Source organism: Camelus ferus, chromosome 3 (genome assembly GCF_009834535.1).
Source record: "Camelus ferus isolate YT-003-E chromosome 3, BCGSAC_Cfer_1.0, whole genome shotgun sequence".
NCBI classification, from domain to species: Eukaryota; Metazoa; Chordata; class Mammalia; order Artiodactyla; family Camelidae; genus Camelus; species Camelus ferus.
In genome coordinates, this window is record NC_045698.1 from 53,221,356 (window position 1) to 53,244,601 (window position 23,246).

At 42.0% G+C, this 23,246-nt stretch overlaps 1 protein-coding gene across 1 annotated transcript in view; it reads left to right on the forward strand.

The window, feature by feature from the left end:
- The first annotated feature begins 11,457 nt into the window (after positions 1–11,457).
- Positions 11,458–23,246, forward strand: part of THBS4 (thrombospondin 4) — a 41,591-nt gene continuing 29,802 nt past the window's right edge. Inside the window, exons 1-2 of the mRNA XM_006186734.3 lie at positions 11,458–11,736; positions 17,273–17,476. Coding sequence (XP_006186796.1) covers positions 11,649–11,736; positions 17,273–17,476 — 292 coding nt within the window. The 5' untranslated portion in view covers positions 11,458–11,648. The remainder of the gene's footprint in view (positions 11,737–17,272; positions 17,477–23,246) is intronic.

The following is a 23,246-nucleotide window of genomic DNA, read 5'->3' on the forward strand; positions in this document are numbered from 1 at the left end:
CTTGATTTCTTTGTAGGTTCTAAAACATTCAAAGTTTTTAATTTTGAGGGAAAAGGCAAAAACAAACAAACAAAACAAAAACACATGAGGGATAGCTATAATTATAAATTCATAGGGGGTAGATTTTTCTCCCCTGTACCAGAGCCAAGATCCAGACAGTCGAGTTTCCTTCTTAGCCCACCTGAACAGGAGGTTTATTTCTAATCTACTCTTACACTGAGGATGTGACTCCTTCTGCTCTCAGCTTTATATGGGGAAGGGGGTCCTCCCATCAGTCCCTTCACTCTAGGAGGCCCTTGGGCTTTTTTTTGTCCCTTCAACCTATGAAGCTGCTAAAACAGAAGTTGAGTGTCCCAGGGTTTGGCAGATGCTGTCAGTGTAAAAGCTGACTTTGGTGCCCATCTGCCTCCCAAGATTCATGCTTTAACTTTATATTTGGCCTCTGTGAACTTCTTGCTTTCATACAGCTCAGTAATTCATCTAACTTTTAAAATATTTTCTACCCCCAAATTTTAATTTCATTCAGGGCATCTTGTTCTATTACATTCCTGAAAACAGAAGTCTTCATGCAACGACATTTCAAATACAAGTTCAGTTACAATTATTTTTCTCCCAATTCCCATAGAGATTTAAATAACAGTTATAACCACAAGCAGGTTTCAAAAAAAAATATTCCTTATCATATCATTATTAAAAAGCCCCTGGCCTTAATGCATAAATCCAGTATATTTACATTTCAGCTACCCAGGTGAAAATATAGTTGTCTCAACACGAAAAAAGTACTCTATCAAGCCAACTTTTCTCCTGATTTATGAAGCTCATTTACTAATGAGCTTCAAATCATTGTAAAGTCATAATTCTACATTATGTACCAAAAACATACATAAAGAGAGGCTAGATCATGAAAGAACACCTTCTCAGTAAGTCATGAATACATTTCACAGCCACAAGTAAGATACATCCTTTTTTCATGCTTTATTTATTCACTTATATAAGGATCAAACTACAAAGCCCACATCTCTCACATTTTCTTTTTTATCATAACGGATTTGGGATACTCTGGACCAAACCACTCTGTGAGGATGTCACAATTCTCTTAACACAAGCCTCCATTTAAGAACAGGGCAAACCTTTCCCTTACATAGCTGAGTAGGTTACCATCAGTTTCCTCAGCTGGATGAACATCAGCCTCAAATGATGAACAGGAGTATGTATCAAAGGAAAAAAGGAGGACGGGGTAATCGCTCAGTGGTACGTCATGTACTTAACATGCACAGTCCTGGGTTCAAGCCCCAGTATCTCCATCAAAAAAAAAAAAAAAAAAAAAAAAAAGAATTCTCTTAAAATCTCTTAAATCTTTTTCATCTTAAAAAAGAAATAAAAGAAAAATAAACAAACATTATCTATTCTGCAACAAGCAAATCTCAGAATCATAAAATTCCATGATGTCCCACAGTCCCTGATTATAGGTAATTACTCCCCAGTGTCAATTACGGTGGTACATGGAGGATATTTCTATCCTGGGACTTTCCTTAGCCTTTACCAGTGCCCCAAACTCTCTGTTTTCTGATCTATAAGTTGGCCCGTGTATCTAGCTATACCTGCACACACACAGTTATCCAGGAGTGAGATTACAGTGCTTCTATATGTAATAGCACAGCCTCCCCCTTGATTTGGGAGCTCAGTTTTTGCCCTAGGTTACCAAGGCAGCAAAAGCATTAATTCTGCTTGTAGTCCAGGTAATTAAAATTTCCTCTAAGTCCTGCTGTCCCTCCCTTGTTTTACCAGAGGGTTGGGTGCCCTTTTTCGAAGAGAATATATTCTACTTGTTTAAAGATGGTCAAGGCAACCTACTGCCTCCCCATTTCCTCGCATTAGGCACTGGACAATAACAGATTAACAAACTCAGTTAAAATGGAAATACCTGAACCCCATGAAAAAATGATACTAACAATGAAGCACCTTCGTCCAGGCACCGGGTTAAATGTTCATACTTATTCTCTCACCTAAAACGTGCTGTCGGCATCTCCACTCAGCTTACAGTGAGTACCATTAGCATCTCCACCTTATGAATGACACTCCAGTGTAAGGAACAGAGCCATTAAATGCCTCCCCGAGGGCACACAGTACGGAGCCGGGATCAAAGCCAGTATGGCTGCAATCCTAACCAGGCTTCCATCCCTGCTTGTTTTCACTGGCCCTTCTCAGAAATGTTTCACACATCCTGGGAGTTGGCTCCAGGTTTCTGAACTCAGAGCCTCAACACACGAATAAGCAACCCCTGTTCATTGAAAGCCATAATATATCAGGCACCATCCTGGAGCTAGTTCCCATTCAATTCTCAAGGTAGGCGTCATGCCCATATCCCATTGAGGCAACAGAGGCACCCCCTCAGCCAGCCAGGGTTGAAGGGACTTCCCCAAGGCCGTACACCCAGGTGCGGCTCCACTTGCCACATGTCCTGCTCATTTGTTCACAGACAGGGCTAGGTCATGACACACTGTGTCAGTGGCCACCACCATTTTGGCAATGGTCTTTAAAAAGTGTAGAGAAAGAAAAAGCAAATACTGGAAAACTGAGTTCTGGATTTCACATAATATATTAGAAAGAAATAAATTAACAACAAGAAATTCCTTCTAAAGCCTTCACTTCACTTAGCCTTCCCAGGAAGCAGAGTTTTCTGCATTGATCAGACATTGATTTTTTCCCCAAGGCAGTGCAGCAGAGTAGAAAAGGCGCTGGGCCCAGGGTCAGAGACCTGAGTTTGAGTCCAGGCTCCAGCATTCCCTTGGGAAGGCTGTTCCACCTCCCTAGTTTTCTAGTCTGTACAATGGGAATTATAACCATCCCATCTATCTTACCTCAGTGTGGTGGAGGTTAAATGAGATCAAATATCTCATATCTAAATGAGATAAAGTTGATTGATTATGTGGGTTACTAAGACTCTGCCACAGAAAAGAGGAAAAGATGGGGGGGGTGTGTACTTATACATACACATGCATATATATGCATGCATGAATATGCATGCAAGTACATACATAAGTTGTATAGGCAAATGAAGATTAAAAAAACAAGTCATAATGTCACAGGAAAAGTCCTGTTAAAGTGTGCTGGGGCAAGCCCGCAGGCCTTGATTTTAGCTGATTAACTATCTGGTGTGCAGATAATGTTGAAAGATTGCTGTCATGACCAAGATAAGAGGGACAGTAGTCCTCAAAGGACTGGCACCAAAGTCCATGTCCCCACTGGTGACTTCAAGATGCTGCATTGGAACATCCTGGCCCCACCCAGAGGGCACTGAGAAAGGGGCTTACATTCTGGGGAGAGTGTGTGCATGCGTGCGTGTGCGTGCATGCAATAAAGAAAAATGAAGGTATCAGATGGGGCATGGGACTCTGATGGATACTTTAAAAGGAATCAGCACTCAACACCCCTGGACATAAGAAGCTCGTCCCAGAGGGACCCGTGGCTGCCTTCTCACCTTTCCTTCCACCTTCTCTCTCCTTGTTCCCAATTCTTCTGCCACCTTTGCTCACCTCTGGTTTCTCTGCTGAAACTTTTACTTTATTGGATTTGTCATGTCTGTGTTCCTTTCCTCTGGTCAATTTTCAAACACAGCAGCCAAGATCATCAACATCCCGAGCAATCACGCCCATCCTCAGCATTGTTTCTGTGAAAGGACATGCCAGAACACCATACGGAAATCTCTTTCTGAGAGTTTTGTAAGGCGGAATCCCATTTTTAACTGGCATGCATGATGAAACACATGCTATATACCAACGAAATGCAATGCTCAAATGGCCTAATAAAATACCTTTGCAGTCCACATTTCCCTAGAAGAGGAAGCACATTTTCATTAGACAGATTTTTCAAGTCAATGACCAACTCTCTCCCGTTTCTCCTGAGACTGATAAAAAGCTGGACCATTTTAATACCACTGGCAGGAAACTGTACCTAGAGAGAGGAAGGAGAGGAACAGTAGATTTAATATTTATTAGCTGGTGCTACTAGGAAACACGAGGTGACTGTCATCCCCTGAGCCCCTCAACTCACAGGTCTCAATAGAAAGTAGGAGAGTAAGGGATGGAACCAGCCACAGGAATCCACTCACACTTGCTTTCTCTGCTTTCCCATCCTTTCTTCTGCTTAGTAATTAAGTCTAACATAATGGATAGGATTTCAGAAAATGTATGGCCTAGAACAGCGGACAGTAACTTCCCATAAAGGGCCAGAGAGTAAAGGCAATACAGACTTGGTTGCAACTCCTCTACTTTGTGACTGTGCCACAGAAGCAGCTGTGGACAAGTGAACATGGATATGTTCCAGTAAAGTTTTATTTATAGACCTTGAAATTTGAATTTTACATAATTTTTCCATGTCATAAATAATACTCTTCTTTTTTTAAAATTTTTTTCCTCAACCACTTAAAAACATCAAAATTTCCCTCAGCTTGTTGACCCTATAAAAACAGGTGGTGGGCCAGATTTGGCCTGTGGGTCACAGTTTGCTAAATCCCTGGTCAAGAACTTTTTTTATATGAAAAATATTCTTCATATTAAACCCACTGAAATGGAATTTATTTCATCTCTTTTTGCCCATCTACTTTTTTCCTTAAGTCTATTCTTTTTCCCCCATACTCTGCCTCCTATTCTGATTTACCAGTTTATCACTTCGCTTCTCACTTCACCTACTTGTCTTTTTCGCGCCATGATCCTCAAAGGAGACTAAGGACTATTTGCCAAAGACTCCCTTGTAAACACCCAGCCCTGCAGGGGGCGCTCTCAGAGTGGCAGGCACAGAGCCTGTGGTGACCACAGTGGAGGGGTCAGTTAGCCACCTTCCTTTTCCAAGTCCTTCCTGGTCCAGCCCACTCCCACAGTAGAAGCTGGAAACATCACTTTCCCACCTTTGCTGGCAGACGAGACATGGGTATGTCTATGACCCCTTCCTGGACAATAAGACCTGAGGAGAAAGATGTCTGTGTGACTGCTTCTGGGAAAGGTTTTCCTCACTGGAAAAAAGGGGGAAGAGGGCTTTGGCGGTTGAGAGATACAAAAGCAGAAACCTCACCCTCTCCTTGCTTCCTACCATTGTACGATGTCATGTAAAGATAGGATGTTTGGAGCTGCAGCAACCATGAGAGAGGTCCAAGAGCTGATCCAGAGGCACCACAGTGTTACTTCACGGAACCACCACTACCCCTGCAACTCTCTTCCTCTGGACTTCACATTATAGGAGATAATGAACCCCGGGGATGGGAAATTTGTTACTGTCTTAACACAGACAGTCTTCATTTTTTTTAATTGAAGTGTAGTTAATTTACAATGTGTGTTAGTTTCTGGTGTGCAGCATAGTGATTCAGTTATACATACATATTCTTTATCATTAGGTGTTACTATAAGATATTTATTATAGTTACCTGTGCTGGACAATAGGACCTTTTTGTTAATCTATTTTATATATAGTAGTATCTGCAAATCCCAGACTCCCACTTTCTCTCTTTCCCCTCTTCCCCTATAGTAACCATAGTTTGTTTTCTATGTCTGTGAGTCTCTTTCTGTTTTGTAAATAAGTTCATTTGTGTCATTCTTTTTAGATTCTACATATAAGTGATATCATAAAATATTTGTCTTTCTCTGTCTGACTTACTTCACTTAATATGATAATCTTTAGGTCCATCCATGTTGCTGCAAATGGCATTATTTCGTTCTTTTTATGGCTGAGTAGTATTCCATTTTATATATATATATATATATATATATATATATATATATATATATATATATATATATACACACACACACACAAACACACACACACACACACACACACACACCAAACTTCTTTATCCAGTCATCTCTTGATGGACACTTAGGCTGCTTTCATGGCTTGGCTGTTGTAAATAGTGCTACTGTGAACATTGAAGTGCTTGTATTGTTTCAAATCAGTGTTTCCTCCAGATATATGCCCAGGAGTGGGATTGCCGTGTCATACAGTATATCTATTTTTAGTTTTTTTAAGGAATTTCCTTAGTGTTATCCATAGTAAGACAGCCTTCATTCTTGTGAAGGTCATGCTGTTAGAGGATTGATGTGACGCAGAAAACAAAAACTATTATAAGAAAACAAAATATCAAATTTAATAGACCACTACATGATGCTAGTTAAACTTTCAATGCCCCTAGATTAAGAAAACTCACGCATCAGCAACTCCCTCCCTGGCAGCTCTATTCTGTCTACATCAAAATATGTCCCTATCTCCCCCAATAGTTACTGCCCTATCTCCACTTTTCAGACCACAGGCAAGCTTCCTGAAAGTTATCTTACTTTTATTATTACCCTTATTATCTCCACTTCGTAGTGTGTCATTCCCACGCTTCAAATGGCAGTACTCTGGTTTTCTTTCACCCACACTACTCCATCCAGCTGCTTTCAACAGAGTCACCAATGACTTCCGTGTTGATAAGCCCAAGCACAGTTTTTAGTTCTTATCTTGCTTGACTTTTCCACAGTATTGCTACTGTTCACCATGCCTCCCAGATACCACGCTTTGCCAATTTTCGTTTACATCTTTCTGCTGCCTCCTCCTTCTCTACCAGCTCTGAACATTAGTGTCCCTCAGTGTTCTTTCCTCATCTTACACATGCTTCTTAGGCGGCCTCATCTACACCTGCAGCTTTAGTTGCTACCTGTAAATGAATGATACCCACACCGCTAAGCCTCTCTCCTGAGTTACAGACCCACGTAACTACACACCTCATGGACAGCTCCACTTGAATGTCCTGAAGGTGCCTCACCTTCAACATAGCTGAGCCAAATCATCAAGTCTCAGTGAATGGCACTATGATCTGCCAGGCAGCCCAGGTCAGGACCCCAGACATAATCTTAACATCTCCCTCCACAGTCTTGCACATAGCAAGCATCCCCTCTGCTTGCAGTGTTCTTCCCTTTGCTGCGTGGAGAATGCCTCCTCATCCTTCATAACCCCAATGAAAAGCCAGCTCTTCTAGCAAGTAACTCCTAATTCTCTTTAACTACAAGTTGCTCTCTCCTCAGCATTTCCTTATTTCTTAGGACATATGTCTGTAGAGCCTTTATCATTTTATTTATCTCTCTGTTTTTTGGAGCAGACTCTGAGCTGGAGAACAAGAACTGTGTTTCATTCCTTGTTGTAGGGCCACTGTTTAACACAGTGCACGGCGCATTCTAGAAAACTGTCCAGAAATGTTTGTTGAGTGAATTAATGAACAGACACATGATAATTATTTGTTGGATAACTGATTATATTAATGAGAAGAAACTCTAAGATTTTATGATTGGTCAGCAAATACTCTTTCTAACTCAACACTTCTGTCAATGACTTGATGGCAGTACGCACATAATTTTAGAATTAAAGTTGGAAAAAATATATATATATATACTCTCCAGCTCCTCTACGAACTTGTTAGGGCCCATTTATAATTAACTGAGGACAGTTAACTACTAAAATCCTTCATGTGTTAGTTCTTTTAGTAAAGTTAAATATGCCCTCAGGAATTTAAGTAATACTATTCATTTGCCTACAACTGTTTGTTTCCCATAGATGAATTTCAATCCAATTCCCATCAAATTATCTCCAATTCTAAACTCCTCATACACAAATGAATAGAATTTTAGCATAGTTTGCAAGTTTGCATCATGCCCTATTATTTCATTGCACTTTGCTTCATACTCTCTTGGCGAATACATTTAGACATCCGACACTAAGTTTGGGTTTCTCCTGGCACAGTAGTCACTGTTACCACTAGACATTGCAGAAACCACCATTTGGATGGATTAATGTATTTTTTAATGAAGCAGAGCAGTTACTTTAAGAAATGCCAGTTGTCAAAACTCTCTCTGGCCTTCAAGTTGGGTAGACACAGTTATCTGTAATTAATGTCCTCACCGTTGCATTTTTGGCTATTTTCCTAAGGAATTTTTACACAGTATTTAGTAAAGTATATTAAAGAGGCTTAATGAGAATTTTTTAATAGTCTACTTAGACCCTTAGTGAGATTGAAAATGAGTGATTTTACATACTTCTTTTCTTGCTTCACTGATCTTCAGTGCCTAATTGCTAAAGTATCTTTTTTTGAGTTCTGAACAAAAGTTTTTAATTTTAATTGCACACTAATCAAAAACCCCCTGCTTCATTTACTAGGCCCTTCTGTGTGTTAACTAGTTTCTAGAGAAGCTATTTTCCTGTCACTTAGTCAAGAACCTTCCTTTGTTATCAACACTAAATAGTAGCCCGAAGTCCACATTCTCCAGTGCTGTGGGGTAAATGTCCTCACACACTAGAGTGTAAACCATATTCCCTTTAAACCATCTTTAAATGGTAAGAATTATCCTCCATGTCGATTCCCTTCAAGAATTCAACTGGAAAACTTGACATAACTAATGATAACTAACTTTATTCAAATATCAATTAACAAATATGTATAAAGCTTCTACTCAGCTGTGCCAAATAGCAGTCTGTAATAGGAGGACCTACTCCCACTCCTGAAGAACAGGAGCACGAGGAGATAGCCCTACTCCCAGCAGCAAAATGGTTTCAAAAGGTATATTACTCCCACAGAGAGGCTTTCTGGTGAGAGCAGGATGGATTCCCCAGCTGGTCTGAGGATGGCTTGAGAGAGCAGGGAAAGGAGACTGGCTTTGGGGTTTTCAGGATGGCAGGGGGGTGGGGCTGGGGAGGGAGTTCCCGTGCAGGGTCTAGGGCTTGCACAGTTTGAACTCCCTACCAGCACCAAAGGAAGGAGCCCCCAGGCTTTCTTATCAACTTGCTCAGACATGGACCAAGAGGAAAGGGAATGGTGAAGCTTGAGAGCTGTCAGCAATCATCAAAAATGGGGTAATACTCTGTGTTACAACAGTTAAAAATGAATGAAACCTAGTCTATCATTTGCTACAGTAACATCATACTGCTATAATTATGTTACATAACAAACAACCCCCAAATCTTAATGGCATACAGAAATAAACATTTGTTGCTCTCGTGTCTGGAGTCAACAACAGGGCTCTGCTGATCTTGCCTGAATCTACCCACCTGTGTGAGTCAGCAGCTGTCGCCTGCTCTCAGGTGGCTTTGCCTACGATGACTGTGGCGAATTAGCTCTGCACCGTGTCTCATCCTCCAGCGGGCTAGCACGGCCACGCTATCACAGCAAAGCCAAGTGTGAAAGAGTAAGCAAGTCCCATCACACAAGTACGTTTAAAGCTTCTGCTTGTAGGACTTTTGCTAAATTCCTGTTGACCAAGAAAGCTACATGGCTAAGCCTAGGCTTACAACAGGAAAGCAAAGGATCTGTATAGAAGCGCTGTGACTGCTTTTGCAATCCACGGCACAAATGGATGGCAACATATCACAGCCTCTTATCCTGCTTTACAGTACTCAGAGAAGGAAAGCCAGTTCAATGAGCTACTCATTATCAGGTGCCAGCATTGTACTCAGAATTAGGACTACAAAAATAAATGAGAGCGTGCCAAAGAGCTCACAGTCTGATACTGGGGAGAAGTTAAGTAAATTAATACATTCTTAAATTAAAATTCAGTCTGTTAAGTGTTAACATCAGATATTTTAATGAGGTGGCACAGAAAATAAACTGATTAACCCTTTCTCTTCCTTTACCACATATTTCACGGCCAATTTAATGCATTTTATTGTATTCAAAATTCCTCCTGATTCTGAGGATAGGAAGAAAAAGCTGATTGAGAATCCCCAAAGAATGGCTTCATTAAAAATGCAGTCTCTTTTAGAAGCAAAACTAAATTGTAAGTTCCCTTAGGCTAGCAGAAAGTCATCTGATCCTTCTGTTGCTCAATTACACTTAGTAGTCATCCAGTTTCAACCAAAATTCGTTATGTGCCTACTTGTTTAAGCCATTTTGATGGGAATTTTCTAGATTAGGGGATGCCTGGCAAAGATGACTAAACAAAGATGACTTAAAAAATGGCATCTGCCTTCCAATAACTTACTCTAAAATCCATTGTATAAAACTTATACAAGGAAAGCTATTGTGCTTAAAGTAGAAGTTGGGAGCCTGGAGCCCCCTCCAACCCAGGCCACTCCGGAGGACACTGTTTGGAGATGTGAAGAGTCTCTAGTCTAATCCATCTCATTAGTGTAGTCACATTGCTGGAAACATGCACCCTTTGTCTCTTCGGGGCTCTCTCACAACATAGGCATATGGCAGTCCACACCATACAGTGACTTTAGTGTAATGTGGCATTAAATGAAGCCTGGATTAGAACTATGTTAGACCTCAAATAGAAATGAGCTCTGAATTTAGCTTAGACCTCAAATAGAAATGAGCTCTGAATTTAGCTCACAAATTTCCAGGTCATTAGCTGTAAATGGAATCATAATTAGCGAAGGGTCATTCCAGCAGAGTTTGGGAGTAAAATGAGTTAATCTTCCAGCTTGTGGCAGACAGCTTCTTAAACTTTGAAGTGGGATTCTCTGAGACATAAAAATAGGGATATAAATACTTTGCTGGATTTTCTCCATTAGTCAAGATTGTTTAAGAGGGAAAAGTTTGCCATTGTTCTGAAATATTTTTTCCTCTCGTTAATCCACATTATTTTTAGGGAGCTTTGCCTAGGAGGAAGACTAATTCCTTATGCTTCTTCTGTCTCTTTTAGGTCCTACTACCATAGCTTTAAACTGTCACATGGAACCTTTTGGGAAGGCGAAACAGAAGTGGGCAGAGTGTTCGGAAACTGGACTGAAAATAAATTCTCCATAAAACGCTACCATCCTGTAAATGGTTCTGTCTGGATGGATTCTTTAAAGATGTGTTTTACTTCTGCTAAAAACTCAAAAACTTTGAAACATTCACTGTTCATGTCTCAAAACTTGATGGGAAAAAGTCAACATCTGAAGTATTCAAGACAAGCTTGAAGAAATAAAAGAATCCAATTGTTCTCTGGACCATCTTAGGGGGCGACGTTCCTGGAGATCCTTCAGGGTTCCTTGGGAAAAGAACCCAAGATGGGCCTTAAAAGCCTGTCCAAAGGACGTTCTTCTGTTTGGAAAACAAAAGGAGTACCAGAGGTAGGAGACTGATGGTGCCTAGCGCTAGCGGGTCAGTGTTACTTCCTTCCTCCTTTGCCCCTTTCTTCTTCATCTCTACCCTGTCCTGCGCGTCCTCACTTTCCCACCAGCCCCCTGCTGCCCACCCTCGCTCTTCCCATCCTCCTAAACCCCCCCGCCGGTCCCGGGCCGGCGACTACGCCCACCCACCCAGAGACCGGCTTGCCGGGGTATCTTTCGGGTCCCCAGTCCCAACGCTCACGCCTTTCTGTCCGCCGCCCGCGCTCCCAGCTCCGGCCGCCCCCACGCTTCCCGGTGGGAGGAGATCACAGCCAAGGGGGCCGCCCCCGCCTGGGCCCTCCCCCTCCCCGGGCCGGCCAGACCATAAAGAGCCCAGCCCAGCCGCCGGCGCACCCATCCCTGCGGCGCCAGGACGCGAGAGCCGCCCCCGACGGCAGCCCGCACGCCGCGCTCCGCTCACCTGCGCCGCGCGCGGGAGCCCGACCCAGAGGCCGCGCGCCGCCCGCACACCCAGGCGGGACCCCCGCTGCTGTGTGACTCGCGGGCGCCCGCGGGGAGCAGGAAAAGCCAACATGCTGGCTCCGCGAGGAGCCGCCTTGCTCCTGCTGCACCTGGCCCTGCAGCCGTGGCTGGGGGCCGGCGCTCAGGCCACCCCGCAGGGTAAGTGGGCGCGAGCCGGGGCGGGGGCCACGAGCTCTGGTCCCTCGGTCACGGTCGCGGAGCCCGCCGTCCCCTTGGGCGAACGGAGAGACCAGCTCTGCGCCCTGCTCGGCCTTTGGCTCTTGGGGCCTCGCTGTGCACCATTCTGTCCGTCTGGGGCCCGAGTCAAAGCATATTGTGATTGGAGTAATTAGAGATTAGAGTTTTCGGAGATAAATAATTTGGGGGATGAAAACCTTATTTTCAGTTTATGCAAAGGCTTGGGGTTTTCTTCCAAGCCTAGGGGAGGCCCTAGACCTCGAACGCGTCCTGTCAGGAGAAGGGTGAAATGCGGATTCTGTCCTCTGAGGCTCTCTCTGGCAGGCCCTCTCCTCAGCCCTTGCAACCTTAATCCTTCGATGAGGCGGGAGAGATGTTCGCTCAGTCTGAGGCTCACATCCCCAAGAAAGGTGCGATATTACTCTACCGCCCCTGCCGCTCGCCTTTTTCTGCTCCAACTTTGCTCGGACCCCAAAGCCTCCTTTGGGAGTTGGCTTGATTTCTTGATTCTTGAGGTAAATTGAACCGGAAAGACTGAGATATGAGTCTTTGTCTATAAAGAGGTAAAAATTCAATAAATAACCCTGGATAATCAATTTTCAACCCCCCTTTGTGAAATGGGGTGAAAATAACCGTTGGACAGAAAGCACTTAAGCTTAAACAGAACTTTGGAAAGACAAAAGGGAAGCTTTTCTTAGCAAGAAAAGATTTTAAGGCTCTAACTGGCTATCCAGTGACGACCTTTATCTGATTGAAATTGATGCCCGAGGTTGATTAATTACTGACTAAGGAAAGCTGGACGAGACGCACCACTTAAGGTGAAAACTGTTATTTCTAGGAGGCCAGAATGAAGAATGCCTGTGCGGGGTATTCTCAGGTCCCTTCCCCACCCGTTGCAGTAATTGCCCTTAAACTTTGCATTTTACCAAATAACTGATTTTGATGCCAGACCAGGCAACCAGAATTGTAATTTCAGAGCATACTGTACTGCTTTTAGTTTGGGTTGAAATGTTTTAAATGTTGTACCTTACAGTATTTATTCATTGTGACTTTGCTTCTAGAGAGATAAGAAAGTATGCAATGCCTTTTTAAAGAACTGAAGCATAATTGACAGATAATGTTATATCAGTTTCAGGTGTACAACGTAATTGTTTGATAATTGTATTCGTTGCAGATTATCACCATATTAAATCTAGTTAACATCCACCACTGTGCAGAGCCACAAGTTTTTTCCCTGTGATGAGAACTTTTAAGATTTACTCTCTTAGCAACTTTCAAATATGCAGTACAGTATTATTAACTATAGTCACCATCCTGTACCTGACATCCTGATTACCTGTTTATTTTATAACTGGAAGTTTGTATCTTTTGACCTTGTTCACCCATTTCACACCCCCTCATTCCCCCATGCCCCGCATCCAGCAACCACCAATCCATTTTCTGTGTCTATGAGATTGTTCTTTTTTGTTTGTTTTTGCTTCTGTTTTTAAGATGCCACATATAAGTGAGATTTTACAGTATTTGTCTTTCTGTCTGATTTAATTACACCTGGCATAATGCCTCAAAGTCCAGCCATATTGTCGTAAATGACAAAGTTTCATTATTTTTTATGACTGAATAATACTGTGTGTGTGTATATCACACACATATATACATATACATACACCACATTTTCTTTATGCATTCATCTATTGATGGACAGTTAGGTTGTTTCCATGTCTTGGCTACTGTAAATAGTGCTTAGAGGAATATGGGGGTACATAGATTGTTTCAGGTTAATGGTTTTGTTTTCTTCAGGTAAATACCCAGAAGGGGAATTGCTGGATTATATGGTAGTTCTAGTTTTAATTTTTTGAGGAACCTTCATAGTATTTTCCATACATCAACTTACATTCCCACTAAAAATGTACAAAGCTTCCCTTTTCTCCACATCCTCACCAACACTTGCTGTTTCTTGTCCTTTTGGTAATAGCCATTCTAACAAGTGTGAGGTGATATCTTGTGGTTTTGATGTGCATTTTCCCTCATGATTAGTGGTATTGGCATATTTTCATATACTTGTTGGTCATCTGTATATCTTTGGGCAAATGTTGATTCAGATTTCCTGTCACTTTTAAGTCTAATTGTTTGGGTTTTTTGCTATTGAGTTGTATGAATTCTTTATGTATTCTGGATATTGGCCTATTATCAGATATTTGATTTGCAAGCATCTTCTTCCATTCCGTATGTTGCCTTTTCATTTTGTTGACGGCTTCCTTTGCTGTGCAGAAGTGCTTTCATTTGATATTAGTCCCACTTGTTGGTTTTAGCCTTTGTTGCCTTTGCTTTTGGTGTCAGAAGGGAAGCTTTTTAAACACAATTGATAAGTTTTCTTATTGCATACATTATTAGACAGGTTTGACCTCATGGGTATAGTATTTTTGTGTTATATAAGTTCCTGACATTTGAACGCAGTTTCATGGTGTGTTGCAGGTGTGGATTTTGCTTCTTAGAGATGCCTGTTTTATGGAAATATGAAATAAGGCTATACCATCCAAATTACTCAGCTAATTTAGTTGCCATAGGTAATCTGATTAAGTCAAGTTTCTGATAGATTCTTTTATTGAGTTAATTAGTCTTGTGTTTATCAACTCAGCTGAGTAATTTGCTTATCTCCTTTTTCCTCTGAGCTGTGTTGCTGCTCTTAGTACCATGAGTTTGACTTCCATACAGTAGTACGGTATTGGCAGCAGTGATTCACCTCTCACACTAGAACTTTGTGCTTCGATCCTGGCACTATTACTCAAGTGTAATGACATTAATAGAAAACTGTGGTGTCTCATTTCCTTCTCAAAATACTCTCCCAACTCATTACTAACTAATCCCAACTCTGCCTCTTGAGAGAGAAGCCAGTGAATTAGACAAGCCATCCAGATTGAATGTGGTAAATTTAGTCTGAGCTGAATTATGAAGTAATCGTGGTCAGAGCAAGAATCAGGAATACCAAGAGTTTAGCTCTGCGTGCAGCTCCCATTCCTTAAACACATATTTCTCTTCTGAAGATGCCTTGTCATGAATAGAACTTTTAAACATACTGCTTTATTTCTCTTTGCCCTCACTAGTGGGAATGTCAAGTTTCCAGTTCTTTGGAAACTTAAAAATTCTGTGCGCCTTTTGAAGTACAGTAGGCAGCAGTCTTCATGTTTAGAGAATGTGGGATGCTAGAAAGATCATAATTCTGCTTTATAACACTCCTAGTATTAAATTTGTTATTGTATAAGGTCCTTGGTACACATGAAAGGAACAGCACAGACCCCATCTGAAGATAGATTTTCTTTAGAAAGAGTAGACACTCTTTAGTAACTAGGTTTTTCCCTGTTTATTTTATAACTTTTATTTTTTTCTTGCAAAAGCTGTACCCATTTATTGTTTTTAAAAAATAGAAAATTGAATAAGCAAAAGAAAAGGAAATTAAAAATGTATAATTATACAACCCAGAGATAACTACTATTCATGTTAGCCTTTTATTGTATTATCTTTCATCTCTATTTCTATGCAAATCTGTATTTCAAATGGAATCATGTTTTATATATATATGTATATATATACAGTGTTACAATCTTTTTCCATTTAATAGCTCATGAACATCTTTCCATATCTCAGTTTTATTCAGCTGCCTTACCCTTTTTAATGGATAGTATTCCTCTTTTCGGGTGGACCAAAATTCATTTATCCTGCTCTAATATAGGACACTCAGTTTCCAGGGTTTTGATATTCTGAAGAACTTTTTGAACATTTGCAGTGCCCCAGGATGGTTGGGATGGCTGAAATCCCCATAATTGCTCCCAAGTCCTCCTGTCTCTGCCAAGGACAGTTTATGTTTTTGCAACAAAGTGCGAAGCCGGCGCAGCTTCAGGTCTCCCACCTCTCCCAATTAGGTTTTTGCCTAATTCCTTCCTAAATAGAAATTCTAGAATTACCACTGGTGCTGACTCTCCTTGTACCTAAATAAATCATCATGTAATCCATTATTCCATAAAGATGAATTCCTGTAGTAGAATCAGTAAATGAAAGAGCATGAATGTCTTAGGCCTTTGATACTGTTGTTTAAACTGGCTTCAAAATGTTTATACTAGTCTATATCTTACCCACCAGTATATAGGTATCCGTTTCCCTGAATCCTCACCAACAGTGGGGTATCATTGTATTTATTGTTTTTCCAATTTGATGGTAAAAATAATATCTTATTGTTTAAGTTAGCAATTCCTTCATCATTAGTTTAGCATATGAACACTTATATATATGCTTGTTTATCTTTGTCCTTTTCTGCAAATTGTTTTCTCATGTTCTTTGCCCATTTTTCTATTGGGATGCTTATTTTATTGATTTGTAAGAGCTCTTTATTAATTATGGATACTATGACCCTTTTCAGTAACCAGATTATTGTATCCAGGAGACAGCTCTGGAGGCTGAGGTTCCCACAGACTGTGGAGTTGTTTAAACAATATTTACATAAATCAAGAGAAATACTAAGTAACTTCTAGTGAGTACTACCCAAATTTGGCCTTTGCCTTTTAAATTAACTGGACATACTCTCATAGCTTTCATAAAGTTTGAGAGAAAGTGCTGCTGGCATCATCAAAAGTAACTTAGACAAACACAAATGCAACATCTAGTTTTTGTAGACCAACTCTGTCAGTCAGGGTACAGTCAGGAAATTGAAGCCACTTTTTTTGTTTTGTTTTGTTTTTGTTTCTACATCGGGATTCCTTAACAGAGAAATATTGGGGAACTGTAAATGCACAGAGGGAACATTTCAGTCTCACAAAGGTGGCAGATTGTTTTGCTGACACTGTATCCCACCACATCGATGCTTTCTGCTGTGTTCCCCGTGTCATTTATCCCTGACGAGGAAAAGACAGTTGGCTCTGGTCCAGGAGGCACATGAGGGACCCCAAGGCGGAAATTCACTACCAGGGGACAGAAGGGATAAACTGGGAGTTCGAGATTTGCAAATATTAACTACTATATGTAAAATGGATTAAAAGAACAAATTTCTTCTGTATAGCGTAGGAAACTAAATTCAATGTCTTGTAGAACCCTATAATGAAAACGAATATATGTATATATATGTATACCAGAAATTGACATACTGTAACTGACTGTACTTCAATTTAAAAAAAAAAGGGAGAGAGAGAAACAATGACTTGGATGCTCTCATCTGCTTGTCCTAGTGGGCATTTTCAGAGCCACTTCTTCAGCCAAATGCAATTCTGGGTTTACAGATTTCCTCTTCTCTTGGGGGCTGTAACCTAGTGATGAATATTGTGCTGTTTCTCTGGTTCAAATGTCCAGCCACTGTAAGAGTGATAAAGAAGACCTGGCAAGTTTGGCAATGTGGAAAAACGATGACAATATTCATTTACTTCATAGCTTACTGTCAAATTGTCCCCCTCCAAAAAATATGCCCCAAAGTTAAATCTTCCACTAATGATCCCTTTCTCCTCCTTCTCCCCAGTCTTTGACCTTCTCCCATCCGCCAGCCAGAGACTGAACCCAAGTGTTCTGCAGCCGATCCTGGCAGACCCCACCTTGAACGAGCTCTATGTGATCTCCACCTTCAAGCTGCAAACTAAAAGCACAGCCACCATCTTTGGCCTTTACTCTTCAACTGACAACAGCAAATATTTTGAATTTACTGTGATGGGACGCTTAAACAAAGGTGAGCAAATTTACAGAAATCATTTTCTTAAAAATCCTCTCCTCCTATTCCAAGATTTGGGGTCTCCTCTCCTTAAGATGGTTCCATCCACCATTCATTTCTGTTTTCAACACCAAATTCTTCTGATTGTTCTTTTACTTATATAGTGAGGGTGAGTTGATACTGGGGGAAAAAATAAAGAATTGCTTGTACCCAAAATAACCTTTGACATCCTCCCTTCCTCGTGTCCTTCCGGACCTAGGAACATTAGGCCACTGTCATAGTCAGCTTGATCTGCTGTAATAAATACCATAGGCTAGGTGACTAAAGCAGCAGACATTTACTTCTCATAGTCCTGGGGATGGGTAAGTCCAGGATGAAGGTGCCAGCATATTTGGTTCTTGGTAAGAGCCCAGGTCCTGGCTTGTAGACAGCCACCTTCTCACTGTGTCCTCACATAGCCTTTGTTCAGTGTGTGCCTGTGGAGAGAAAGAGGGAGCTCCGTCTTCCTATTCTTATAAGGACACTAATGCCATCATGGGGGTCCCACCCTCATGACCCCATCTAAACCTAATTCCCTCCCAAAGTCCCACTCCTAATACCATCATGTTGGATGCTAGGGCTTTGATACATGAATTTAGGAGGTGCACAAACATTCAGCCCAGAACAGCCACCCACACCATTCCTGTGCTCCCTTGGAAGCATGTGGCTTAGCAGACCTAACTCCTGGCTCTGTAAGCACCTTCCTGGATTGGTGGAGACAGTACATCTCAGCAGTAGAACTATATTGAGCTGCTCACTTTTCTGCCCGTTTTGTGCCAGTAGACACAGGACTGTCACCTGTTTGGACCTTCTGCTGTCAGATGTTTGACTGTCAAAGTGAGTTCCTACATGTGCTAAGAAATGCCTTCCAAAGAGAAAGGTCGCTGTTTTTTCATCTCCTCTTCCACCCGTGCCCTGGGGACAACACCTGTTCCTGCTTACTGAGGAATGTGACAGATACACGTTCGTGCTGCCTCATGCTTTTAATAAAAAAGAAAAAAAGGACTGGCTAGATATTCCATTTTCTTCAGTTTGCTTTACTTGTTTAAAGTAGACACTTCGAGTGCTTCCGACTCTGAGTCTAATTGTGATTGAACACTCAAATCTGCAAGTGTTAGAAGCTCAAAGAAGTTCCTACTTCTTAGCTGTCATAGGACTACAGAGTTAAAAGCAAAAAGGAAAGGGGCGCTTTGATGTCAAGTTCCAGTATCCTCCTTCCCTCCTCCCATCTCACGCGTGAGTCTGCTTTCTCTGTCTGTTCCTCACGGGCTCTCCGGGGCTGTGGTGAGGTTTCAAATTATAGAAGGAGTCAGGGACCTGCTTTGTGATTCAGCAGGTGGTCCAGCCACTCCTGCTCCCTGCGCCCCACTTTCAGCCCTGATGGGGCATAACCTCGCCCGTCTCTTGGCCTTGGTTCAGACAGCCCCATCTTTCCTCCCATCTACTGAAGGAATGGCTTATCCTCCAACAAGCCAGCTACTCAGCTTGTGATCTATAAAAGCCATCCTGCTTTATCTCAAGAGCAGTAGCTTCTCATTCAGCTGTCTATTTTAGATGCACTGAAAGCCTTTCCTTTTAGCTCACTCAGCTTAGTAGCCGAAAGGCCCTCTGTAGAGTGAAAAACTCTGCTTCTAGCCATTCACTCTCACCAGATCTCACCCTCTATTTCTAAGTTGGCCATTGTGGAAAATCTGTTGCCTGGAAAAAAAAAAAAAGCAACTTCCCCTGAGCTGATTCTTGCGGGGTTTGGGGTTTTTTTGGGTTTTTTTGTTGTTGGTCTTTGAGTCTAGCCTAGTTCCTTTTTTGGGGGGGGGGGGTGAGGGGAGATAATTAGGTTTATTTTTTTTAATGGAGGTGATGGGGATTGAACCCGGGACCTTGTGCATGCTAAGCATGTGCTCTACCACTCCGCTCTCCCCTACCCCTTGAGCTGATTCTTTGTGCTCACTCTGGATAGGCTGGGGTAGTGCCGGCCATGTGGGCAGGTAGATGGGTGGGTAAGGGGGTTGTTGGTGCATTTCTTTTGAAGACTCACCAGTCATTGGAGTCAGCTGTGAATACCAGCTGATCTCCACGTCAAAGGGGAAGGACGGGGAAAGGATTGTGAACACCTCTCCACCCGCCAACCTACTAGGAAACATAAGTAGCCTTAGGAAAAATATTTCTTAAAGGGAGTCTTAGAGAATCCAGAAATAACAATTCTCAGACAACAAAGAGGAATTTATACTTGTATTAGAGTTCGGAGAGTTGAAGAATTTGACACAGAAATTTCACTGGAGCAATAGGAAAAAGTACAGATTTGCCATCACTGGTGAGTCTGAAAGTTCTAAAAAAAAAAAAAAAAAAAGGATCAGCAGCCCATTCTGACTGGAACAAGAAAGGGTGGTCGCTGGGTCCGCCAGGTCCAAGGAAAAGGCGTGGCATGTGGTTGTGCCTCCCCATTGACGTGTTCAGTGGTGGTCTGGAGCTGCACCCCACAGGCCTACATGCCTTGTGGTTGCCCAGCCTTGAATCTGAAGAAGGAGCCCAGAAACAGCAACAGAGACATCAGCGGTTTATTGGGTAGGGGATCTTACATGTCTGAAACAAAAAGTCCTGGAGGGACACCCCACCCCGGCAGGCAGGACAAGGCAGTGGTCTTTCCTATGCTAGGGAGGAGGAGGCTATCTTTTATGGGGAAATTGATGTCAGGTTGGCTCATCAGTTACCAGGGAAACCAGCAGCTGGGGCACAGCCTTCACAGTCCCTCAGGTGAATGACCATCATGAGAGCAGATGTCTCCTTTTAATAAACTAGCAGGCGGAGCCGTTCTGGCCTAAGGGTTAGGACACACTGGCTGCGGCAGGGAGCGAGCACGTTTGTGTGAGTGGGGTGCAGGTGAAGCAGGGACTGGTCCAGCAGGGGATGGACGAAGAGCAAGAGAGCAGCCCTCTTGAGTGGCCTGCCCATACATGTGGCCGTGCACCCCTGCCGTGATTGTGGACGGTGGTGGGAGAATCATCTGCCTGGAATTTGAGCCCCCATCATTCAACTGGCAAGGCTCAGCTGACCTCCTCTGCTGTTGCTTTGCATAGAAAAGACTGAAACAGAGAAAATCAAGATGTATCTCTAGCGACTTAAAATCCCAGAGTAGGAAATAGGACGGAACTTTCCGTCTATTAAAGGCCATAATTTGGGAGACGATGACTGTACAGTTTCAAAGAGCAGGATTTGGTTGTCTGGGCCCTAGATGAGCTCCTACAAGAAACTAAAGTGTGTCTCATAACGACCACAAGGAATGAGTTTGCCACTGATCTCTTTCTACTCTCACGCTCTGCCAAGTCAGCCTACCATGGCCACCTCGTCACTTGATCAAGGTAGGCCTGACCCCAGAGACATGTAGTGGCTTCCCATCCCAAACAGAATAAAGTGCATACGCCCCTGCTGGGCATTCAGGGCTTTCCGCTGCCTGACTCCCAGCCAGCCTTGACAACTTGTCCATCCTTCCAGCCACTGTGCCGCCTGTGCTTCAGCTGGGTGGACTAACTGCCGTTCCCCGGGCCCACTCATGCTGTCTCTCCTTGTCTGTTCTTTTCCTCTTGCCCTTTGCTCCCCACAGGACATGCCCTGCACCATCTCCAGATACTGAAATCACACTCCTTGTGACACCTTCCCTTCTATGACTTTGTACCTCTAGAGGAGGCGCTGCTCTTAGTTTGCCTTGTGTGAATGACTTACAGATCTTTACTCCAGGAGGTATAAGCTCCCTTAAGGCAGGAACTGAGCATCTCTTAACTCATCTGTGTGTTTACTGCAGCCTGTAGCTCCTTTGTGCCCTGTACAAAGAAGTGATTCGTGAACAGATAGGATAGGATAGATGAAGGCTGAGAAGAGTAGCTTTGTTTAAAACGAACAAAAAAAAAAGACATACATTATTGTGGCAACTCTAGAGGTGCACGATATCTGTCACATAGTAGTTCTGGCTCAGAATCATTTTTTGAATGGATGCGTGGTGAAGATCATTTAAATGAGGTTGTAAAAGAAATACAGGTAGTATTTCTGATAGACATGCTCTATCAGACTACTAGTAAAGCAGGTGGTGCGATCTTGGTAGAAATAAGCTTTCTACAAAAACCACCTGGCTTGGTAGAAGATATAGTTGATGATTTTCTTGAATCTGGCATAGAGGCAACTTTCCAGTTAGTATCCCGAGTTTGTTACAGTTAAAAATCTTAACAACTATGTCACCATGAATACAGCTCTGAATCACTCTTAGCCTCGATTTACTATCATTAAAGTGGGAATGATAATAGCTACTTCCCACGTTGATTGCAAGAACTGACTTATATGAAGTATAACATTGCTTAGATTGTGAAGCTCAGTAAAATCTCAGGTTCTTGTACTAGATGGATAGATGGATAGATGGATGGATGGCTGGATGAGAGACAGACACCTCTACTATTTAGGCAACTGTCTTCCAAAAGTGATGATTTGGTGAATTCTTGGCTTACCTTAACGAAGCTTCATCTTTCAGAAAAAGCATAAGAAGACTGCTTCTTTAGTCTTTTAAAAAAAAAAAACTCTGGGGGGTGGGATTAGGTTTATTTATTTATTTTTAATGGAGGTACCTCGGATTGAACACAGGACCTCATGCATGTGTGGCATGCACTTTACCACTGAGCTATACCCACCTACCTTGCATCTTTAGTCTTGATTTGATAGCCACGTGGAAGGAACTTGGTGCTGTGGAAATGAAGGGAACCCCAAGAATTAGCTGGAATTCTGGAGAATAGAATAGAACCAGTCAAGCCTATGATAGGAGATGTCAAATAGTTCAGAGTAGTTGTTCTGAAGCCTGCAGGTTAAAGAGAGATACAGCTTGAGAGGGATGAAGGAGCTTAAAGACTAGAATTCTGAACCAAATAATGAAGGGGAAAAAATGAGATGCCTCAAACACTAATAATAATATATGTGTTTATGGAGCCCTTACAAGGAACCAGGGCTGTGCTAAAGGCTTAACACTCATTTTCCTTTCAAACTTTCACAGTATTCTTAAGAGGTACCCTTGAACGAGCTCAGTTATAAAGTGGTCATATGCAGAAAGTGGAAAGAATTTTAGTAAACTTTCGGACAAGCCCCCAGAGGGTTGTATTATTATTCACACATTTTGGAATTGCCTGGAAAAGAAAGCTAGGATTATTTGAAGACAAATGGGTTTACTAAAAATAAATCATGACGCACTTTTTAATGACTTTAATGAAGTTACCCATTATACCTTTCTGAGTATTTTTTTTAAAAAGTGAGCTAGATAAATAGTACTGTTAGGGGTTGGTAAATTGCCTTAGAGCAAAATATCTGGTGGTTTCCTACAAGGCTCTACCCCAGGCATTGAACTTTTCAATACATACGTGACTTAGGTGAAAACATAGACAATATTTTATTATATTTGCAATTGGCACAAAGCTGGAAAAGACAGTTGAATATGTCAGATGCCATCATCAAGATTTACAAGATCCTACCAGGCTGACACAGTATGTCACAATCAGATGAAATTTAACAACAATAAATGTCAACCCATCCTCTAGGAGTGGAAAGTAAATTGCAGACATAGAGGACGTGGGAGACCCTATCCTAAGTGCTCTAGTCAACAACATGAAGAACCAGCCAGTGTTGAGCTCAGTGCCTGACACTTAGTTGCTCAAAAATGTTTGTTGAATGAATGAATGAACAGATATACGGATGCAACTTTTTAAAAAAGCATAATAAACTT